Raw genomic sequence first — 9,590 nt, forward strand, 5'->3', positions numbered from 1 at the left:
GTAGAGAGAGAGTAAGAAAGATAGAAAGAAAGAGAGTGTGAGAGAGAGAGAGGGTGAGAGAAAGAGAGGGAGAAGGAAATTAGGTAAATGAAATGGTGGATCGGCGCACCATAGTAAATGTTAAACAAAATTTAATCAAATATTCGTAAATTAGGGATTGATTTCTTATATTTAGTCAATGATGAATGGACTGAAAATTAATCTATCAAAAAGCCACAATAGACGGGCAACTTTCCAGTCCACAGAATGTACGTCATTATTTTTAGAAACAAAAATTCATAGACCTGAAAGAATACGAAATAACCCAAAACTAAAGAGTAACCAAAAGAGGTAATTAAAGCTAAGTATTAAAGTATCATGAAGTAACCTTGTTGAAAGGTGAATTTTTGAGATAATTTAATAGATATAAAATGACAGTCACACAAAGTTCCATTAATAGTTAATTATTTAAGTGGCTAAATATAGAAACCCGAACAAATAAATTAATATTAAATAATGTTAATTCTTATGTTTGTGTTAAAAATTTAGTTATTTATTATTACCATTATTTATATTATTAATGTGTGCAATGTTATTAATGCTGTAATGAGTGTGACGTCACCGTAATACAATGTGTTCTGTGCAAGTCAAAGTTAGTTTGTTAGATATAACATGTTGTGATGGTTAGTATGGTATTTTTGACACACACACACCACACATACCTACACACACACACACACACACACACATATTTATATAATATATATATACGGATCACACACAACACACATACACGAATAACACAATAACACATACAAACACACACATATATACACACACACACAGAGATAACGTACATATAAATGACCCTTTTTAATAAAAATTATTTATACTTGAGTTGTTTGAAGTATTATATTAATATAATATATCCGTGTATGTGTATGTGCATTGTAACTAGCTTTTTTTATATAAATCTACATGCATGTACGTGACGTTAACAATGTGTGTACGTGTGTGAGTGAGTGTCTGTTTGTTTGTGTTTGCGTGTGCGTGTGTGCTTGTATGGTGTTTTTGTAACTGTATACAAATTTTTAAACACACAAAGAACTCTTGTCTCTCAATCAACACAAACAGCAATACGTTGCCATAGTAGCCATCGTTTCATCCAAGTAGGGGCGCGTTTTGAGGAAAGAAAGAAAATGTAGCTCCAGCCAAATTTGAAACCTTTTTTGACTCTTTTTATTATTATTATTTAAAAATTAGGATCTGACAGACGCAGAAACTGTAACCTAGAATTTGTTGAAAAAAATGTTCACGTGATGACGTGACGATGACGTAATACTAATGATAATGATACTGACGATTACACGTTGATGATAATGAAGATGATAATAGTGACGATGGTCGATGATGATGATGAAAATGATGATGATGACGGTGATAATGTACATGCGATTATATTTGTATGTAGTTATAAATTTTATTTATTATCAAACCTAATGTAATGTGTTTTCTTATGTGTAGATGTATTAGCATAATACAGAAATACATAGACAGTGTTTGACCACTCAATTAATTAATTAATTAATTAATTATAATTAATAATAATTAGTTAATTGACTAATTAGTTAATTAATTATTAAAACTCGTCTTTCACATTTCAAATTTTGTTAAACTCAAAACGCTGGAAGTTTTCATCGTTAAGTAATCTGTTAATTAATTAACCAATCAATTAGCTAATTAGTTAATTCATTCATATCTTCCTAGCTGCGTTTATTCCAGAGGTTACGTAATGTTAATTATATTGCCATCAATATTGATTCGCTTTAAATAAATAATTTAATTTTGATGAAGTTTTCGCTATTAAATTGGAAAAGAGAAATTTAATTATTTTGTTTTTATTCTGTGCTGAGCTTATTTAGAAGCTAAGATTTTTAGTTTTATGTATAAGTTTTTGAGTTTGTGTATAATTTTAAACTATTTATTAATTAATGACCAAATTAGACTGTTTTCTTTTTTGGTGAAATTCTGTAAAAACTTACAAGATTTAGATTTATAGCGATTGTACGTTATATAAAAATCAATTAATTTGTTGCTATTGAACGCGCAATAATTTGTATTTCAACTGTATTCTGCATGTGTGTGTTTGATTTTGTGTGTGTGCGTGTGTGTGTGGTGTGTGTGTGTGTAATATCAACTGCTCACCTCTAATGGCATGGAATGTTCTATGTACCGTACGTAATTTAAAAATTTTGTATGTTATAGTTCAATACTTGTCTCGTAGATTTGAAACTCGTAGAATTAGAAATCTCTGTAGTTCATTATTTGAAAGTTCATTGCTTATTAATTATTACTGTTTAGTTGCTACCATTTTATAACTTATTTACCGGCTGTCTGAGCATTTATGTCTAATTTTTAATTAAAAACCTCTTCGTCAGAATGTATTTTTGTATTAAGATTCAACAACAATTAGATTAAATAAACTGTCTACTTAGAGAGCTTTCGTGTTCCTTCGTTTTGAAATTCACACCTATTTAGTGCATCGAAATGAAAATATCGTTTTCTTATTTGCAACAAAAAAAGAGATAAAAGTTGATGTTGTTCACAATTATAACACGTCATATTTATTATTTAAATATTTTTCATTTATATTTTTGTCAAGTAATTGCTACAAATTATATTATAATGATATAGAAAAACCTATTAATTAATTAATAATACTACCAAAAAAGATATACCAAATTTTTTGCATAATTTCTTTCATATGATTCAATGTTCGTTAAGTTTCTATTAATTGAGCCGCTGCAGCTACCGACCGACCAACCAACCAACCAACCAACCAACCAACAAACCATCCAACCAACAAACAAACAAACAAACAAACCAACCAACCAACCAACAAACCAACCAACCAAACAACAAACCAACCAACAAACAAACCAACCAACCAGCCAGCCAACCAACCAACCAACCAACCAGCCAACCAACCAACCAACCAACCAATCAACCAACCAACCAACCAACCAGCCAGCCAGCTAACCATCCAACCACCAATCAATCAAATTTATTACAATTCCCTTTTCAATATTTTTCAGTGGCATCTACAATTAAACACCGGTGCACGTGAAACAACACATGAAACAAGGCATCACCCACATTGCATTTGATAGCAATATCACCACATTGAATCTATTATATGTCAGTGAGCTCAAAACTGAAGATGAGCAATATCACCAGTTCAGTATCACCACATTTCAACTACTGCAAATTGTTAAAGATCGGGTTTTGCGAATGTCGATGGTCGCCAATGTCCTGAAAGAATAAAGCACTAGAAATAAGATGAAAGAATGACAACAGTAATAATAATATAAACGATAAATAAACAAAAAAAGAATAATTGGTTCTTTTGTTCCTCTTGTTATCTACTAAAAACTAAAAAAGCTGGCCATTCTTCATTGGCTATACAATTTTTATAAAACAAATCAAATTTTGTTCCACTTTGTATAACTCTACCCATGGACATGTGTAATATATCTAATATATTCTACCTAATAATATTCCTTTGCTGTGTCACGTGTAACGTACAGTCCACAAAGAACCTAGAGGTGCCAACCGTTCATCTATCAGTTAATTACGGCAAACATGCAACTAAAATGGAACCTGGTGTTGGGATGTTACGTCACGTAAACAGCTGCAACAATAACACTCGTGATTTTTTATTTAAATATTTTCCCTAATCGATTCGTTCTAACCTTTCGTCAGATTTTTAAGGAAGGACCCTCCGCTCATTCACTCATCCTCGCGAGTTTTTTCAAATTTACTCGTGAATAGACTTCGTTTTTAATTTCCACCCACCAGCCATCTAACTAAATTACTAAACTTACTAAACCTCTAAATTTCTAAAAGTCTAAAACTAAATTCTAAAAAACTTCACTTTCTTCTTGAATTGATGATATGTTAAGTAAGAAGTTTTAACATTTATTAATTAAAAGTTTAACTTGCCACACATTACAACTCGCGTAATTGACAAACGAGTCACCAAGCAAACAGTAGAAATTTAAAAAATACAAAGTGAATGCCACTAGCTAGTTAGTTAAGTTTATTTAATTAAGTAGTTAAGTTGGTATATATATAATATATATAATATACTGTGCTGGATTTGATTTGATGCTGCACATTTTACATGCTGTCAAATTTCATTTATTAATAATTTTATAATTATAAATGTAAAATTAACATATTAACTGGTGACTACTGACTACTGTCTTTGTTTTGTTCATTCAATTCAAGTTTAAAATTGATAATTTTTCTCTTAATAAAAAAGTATTAATTAAATTTTTTTATATTAGAATAATAAACATTTTTGGGAAATTATTTAGTCTGCAAATCACAAACTCTGTATTGTACAATATTACATTGTATTGCATATTTGTTATTATTTTAACCTATTCTTATCTGTAGATTTTTACTCATCAGTACTTTAATTTTACTCTGTTATACACATATTGATCAGATTGTAAAATTTTCTTTAAAAGTTGTTTTTTTTTCTCTCCAAAAGTGTAACAACAGCTAGTGTAGTAATAGTGGATTGGTAGGAATTGTTGGCATAGTAAGCAGATAATACAAAGTAATTTCTTTATAAAATAAAGGTTGCTTGCTGTATTATATATATATATATATATATATATATATATATATATATTAATATTGGTATTATTTGCTCCTCCCCTAAATGCTAAACAGAAATTAAATTGGAAAAATAGAAGTTTGAATGTAACTTTTGGCTGAACAAATCAAAATATAAAGTAAAAAAGAATGGAGGTAGGAAGTAGTAGCAACAACAGTAGCAGCGATGTGGATGTCGACACCATCCTTTTGCAACAGTTCAGCTGCATGGCTACTCAGGACAAGGAGGCACTCATCAATCAGTTTGAGAACTTGTTCGGGAGCAGCAAACCGGATAGAGAAGTCTGTGCTTTCTATTTGGAGATGAACAACTGGTTTGTTTTTTATTTTATTTTTAATATATTTTTAATCTATTTTATTTCAATTGAAATGTGTCCTTGAATTTAACACATTTGTGTGTGAGTGTTCTGGAGTATGGTATAGGAAAAAGTTTTCATCTGCGCAAGTAAAATGGATAGTTTCAAAAAAAACGTTTCCAGGAACCTGCCAGCTGCTGTGGGATCATATTTTGAACTAAATTACGACCAAACATTGTTGCCATCTATCACCTCAAATGAATCATCTTCCTCGACCTCTGACCTCTTTGCGACCTCTCCATTCCTCTTGGAAACAACAACTGAAACGTCGATTGTGCCATCTGCCTCTCAGGAAGGTGATCGTCAGCTCCTCATCAGACCACCCAACTTCAAGTTTCATCACTGCTGGGATGTCAAAAATAATGGTGAACGGGACTTACTCTGCTTAATTTAAATATTTTTTTAAAGTAATCTTTTACGAATCAATTGTTTGAAGTGCAAGAAAGTTTGACGCATGTGTACGTAGTTTTAGTGTACGTTTCGGACAATGGTCAACATTGTATTTCATTCCATTCTTGTATCAATCATTAACTAATTGTTCACTTATATTGTTAGCAATTTTATAAGGTAGCCTAATTAAATCATCAAATTCTCGTGTAAGTTTGTAGACCTATGTTTTTGTATCCTGAAAAACCATTCACTCATCGTACTCAATTAAATGGATATAATTAGTTGTTCATCCAAAATGTTCTGCCCCCTGTTTAAAATTCATTCCTAATGTCAACAGACGAACACATTCTCTCTGTAATTTTTACTTTTTTTCTTATGAACAACTTGGTAGGAAACAACCCCTCTTGCAAACAACTTCTCTACTTTCTCCATCGTTGAGCTATAAAAATATTATATTTTCATAATTTCGTTTTAATCTAACAAAATTTTATTTTCTTACAAGATTAAATGTATTTGGACAGAAATTTATGTGTAAATATAATTTATTTTAGAGAGAGATGCAGTACACAGACAGTCAATATTTATTTTTATCTTCCTCCACTCGTTCGATGCATGCATCCATGCACTCGTTCGATGCATCCATCCAACCATGCATCCACCATGCAGGCCTTGCTCACTGGCCGGCAGGTTGTACACTTCGCTTCATCAGTGGCACGCAGATGTCCTTGGTTGACCGAGTTTCAGTTGAGCGATTGGGCCCCTTTGCTGTAGCCAAGGTGGGCCTGGACCTGATCACCCCCGAACAACCAGGCAATTACGAGTCTACCTGGCAACTGAGTACGATGACAGGCACCTTGTTTGGAGGTTGGCTCACGAGGAACTGTTATTTTTTAAAACTGGATTTTTTTACCACTTTGTTTCTCTTACGTTTTATTCAAACTAACAACAGTAAATATAAAAGTGAACAACTGTATCATCTTTCTAACCATGCAAACTGACCAGATGAGATGAAGTTGTATGTGCAAGTGACCAACGACATCAACCTGCTGAAGAACCTCGGTTACGACGTCCTTTCGTTGGCCAATGGTGAGATGATGACTACAGAAGACTCCGCCATGCCATCTATTGAGCTGCTTAATCATGAAAACTGTCAAGATAATGACGGCGGCATTATTGTTTGCCATCCTGCTGCTGTTGGGATCACTACACTGGTTCAGTAGAAATTGTTCATTTCAAAGTAAATTTCGCAAATTTTGTTTTCATCAACTTACTGCAGCGATTTTGCATCATAAAATTTGTCATAGTTTGTGACAATTTTATAATTTATTATCGGAATTCTTTCATAATTTCCATTGAGAGATATCAACTTGTACCTCACAGCCGACCCAGACGATCAGCGACAGGAGTGTCAGCCACCACCAACAGCAGGAGCAACAGCATCAGACCATCGATCCATTAGACTCTGACTACATGGAAATGTCCTAACGCATACTCCCATCATCCACTCTCATTTTTGTTAACTTTTTTTTGTTTGAGGAACTATTTTTTTATGTTAAATTTTATCGAATTTACATATTTAAAAAAATTTTTTTGGTCTCCCTGTCAATAAAACTGTGTTTTCTCACATTTAATATTGATTTAGATATTAGTATATTATTTATTAATTAAACATGATGTGATTATATTTTTGAAGGTAGGAGGGTTAGCGGTTATTCAAAATGATGAACGGAACACTTAAATATGCGTAACATATACATAGATATAGAACGTCCTACCTCGGGGAACCGGGTCTCTGGACGCGAAACGAAGATTGATTGATTGATACATAGATATAGAAACTGTTTCTGTATCTTTGTATATGTGTGTATATATATAATATATTTTTATTTATTGGTTATTATAACGTCTAACAACATATGCTTTGTCTACCAATTATTCTAAAATTTAAACCGGTACTTTTCCAATGTAGTTGAAGGAAACAGCCGTCATATTGTTGACAAAATGTCTTAAAAATACTTATTTCAGGCATTGTATCATTCACACCTAAACAAAATCGTGCAGAAATCTTAGGAAGAAGACATTCATTAAAAAAAATTCCATAAAAACAAGAATCATCAACTTATAGGAAACATATCAACATAAATTTCTTTATGTTATAAACCATAAAGCTTTTGAATTTTATGTTAAATTTCTTGTCACGTAGATCGTTTAATTAATTGATATAATATTGAAAGACATTAAAAGAAGAGAAATAAACCAAGCAACGTTCTCGACTTGTTTATTATCCACCGGATCAACAAAAAAAAGGAAAAGTGAAGTTACATACAAAGCAAAGAACATTGGGTCCAAAGAAAAATAAATGTATATAATGTTTTAATATAAAACAAAACTCAACACCTCATTTTATTTAAAACATTAGATGACCTTAACCTAAATGTTCTGAAGACCCATCGCACACATCAGATTTTTTAGTCTTGGTCCTACCATTGGTTTTGTCAGAGCATCAGCAACTTGAAGTTCTGTCGCAACTCGTTCAACTGAAACTTCTTCTTCTGCAACCTTTTCTCTGACAAAGAAATGTCTAATGTGGATGTGCTTTGTTCTTCTGTGAAGTTCTGGATTGTGTGCTAAACGAATTGCTGCTTCATTGTCGACAAAAATTTCTGGCTTATTCTTTAGATCTACAATGTCGTTCAACAATCGTTTGAGCCATATCACTTCACGAGCTGCTTCACTTGCGGCAACGATTTCTGCTTCAGTAGTTGAAATCGCAACTGAGGGTTGACGTTGGCTAAACCAACTGATCACGCTTCCTCCAAACATACAGATTACACCTGATGTCGATCTTCCACTAGATTTATCTCCTCCATGATCTGCATCACTGTAGGCTATAAGTGTATTGTTTTGACCAGACTTGTAAACAATACCGACATCAGCTGTTCCTTGCAAATATCTGAAAATTTGCTTAACTTGTGCTACATTGGACTTGCTGGGTTTCTCTAAGCTTCTGGATGCTACTCCAACTGCATATGCAATATCTGGTCTTGTTCCCGTCATCAAGTACATCAATGCACCAACTGCTGATTTGTAAGGAAATTTCACTTCCTCATGTTCATTTTTTGTTTTCATTGAACTCCTCAGATTTTGAAATCGGAGTTGTACAGGATTTACACTGACTCATCCCAAACTTTTCAAGAATCATTCTTGTATAGGATGACTGACTGACATTAATATTTCCCTTCTCATCTTGATTAATCTCTAATCCAAGGATATATGTTGCAGGTTTAGATGTTATCTTGAACTCTGACTTTAATTCTTTTTCAAATATTTTTAGTTCTTCTTTATCGGTTCCTGCAACTAGTCCATCATCAACATACAGTGCAAGTATGAGTTTTTTTCCTCCCTGTATTCTAATGAACAAACAAGTATCTGCATCGCTTTGTTTGAAATGTCTCTTTTTCAAGAATTCAGCAAAGCGTTTGTTCCAACATCTTGGAGCTTGTTTAAGTCCATAGAGACTTCGCTTGAGTTTACAGACTCTTCCTGAATTATCTTTAAAACCTTCAGGTTGCTTTATGTAAATATCTTCATCTAGTTTGCTGTAAAGAAATGCTGTTGACACATCAAACTGCATGAGTGACATCTTTTCATTTGCAGCAACACTTAATAGTGTTCTTATAGTTGAACTTCTGACCACAGGACTATAGGTTTCTTCATAGTCAATTCCATTTTTTTGAGAAAAACCTTTTACCATTAGCCTGGCTTTAAAACGTTCAACAGAACCATCTGGATTGTGTTTTACCTTGTAGACCCATTTGCATGGTATTGCCTTATGACCTTTTGGAAGACTTACCAAATCCCACGTTTGATTTTCCTTTAATGACTGCATTTCACTGTTCATGGCTTTAAACCATTCATCTTTTTCATCACTTTGAATGGCATCTTTGTAGCTCACTGGTTCAAGTACTTCACATAATGCAAACATAACGAAAGGATCATAACGAGATGGCTTTTTGATATTATTCCTGTCAAGTAAAACCATACCTTTGGTCTTTTGATTACAACAGTCAGATTGATCTTCTTCATCAGATGAAACTGAACTACGGTTGTGAACATCTTCATCAGTTGAAATATTTTCTTTAATCAAAGTTTCTTTAATTTCATCTTTGATTCAACATC

The 9,590-nt window shown here is 32.7% G+C and overlaps 1 protein-coding gene across 1 annotated transcript; it reads left to right on the top strand.

Annotated features, from left to right (window-relative positions):
- Window positions 1-3,647: 3,647 nt before the first annotated feature.
- Window positions 3,648-7,328, top strand: HELRODRAFT_103156 (hypothetical protein). The gene is made up of 6 exons (XM_009029735.1): window positions 3,648-4,067; window positions 4,723-4,979; window positions 5,145-5,386; window positions 6,078-6,275; window positions 6,414-6,622; window positions 6,801-7,328. The coding sequence occupies exons 2-6, from the start codon at window positions 4,795-4,797 to the stop codon at window positions 6,894-6,896; spliced, it is 930 nt and encodes a 309-aa protein (XP_009027983.1). The 5' UTR covers window positions 3,648-4,067; window positions 4,723-4,794; the 3' UTR covers window positions 6,897-7,328.
- The last annotated feature ends 2,262 nt before the right edge of the window (window positions 7,329-9,590 follow it).

The sequence above is a fragment of the Helobdella robusta genome (genome assembly GCF_000326865.2).
Source record: "Helobdella robusta unplaced genomic scaffold HELROscaffold_61, whole genome shotgun sequence".
NCBI classification, from domain to species: Eukaryota; Metazoa; Annelida; class Clitellata; order Rhynchobdellida; family Glossiphoniidae; genus Helobdella; species Helobdella robusta.

Bases quoted from the DNA above. Each gene is read 5' to 3' on its own strand.
- HELRODRAFT_103156 (XM_009029735.1), top strand. From the start codon at position 4,795: ATGGAGGTAGGAAGTAGTAGCAACAACAGTAGCAGCGATGTGGATGTC. The intron at 4,980-5,144 runs GTTTGTTTTTTA...AAACGTTTCCAG, and splicing joins TATTTGGAGATGAACAACTG to GAACCTGCCAGCTGCTGTGG. The intron at 6,276-6,413 runs GTTGGCTCACGA...CAAACTGACCAG, and splicing joins GACAGGCACCTTGTTTGGAG to ATGAGATGAAGTTGTATGTG.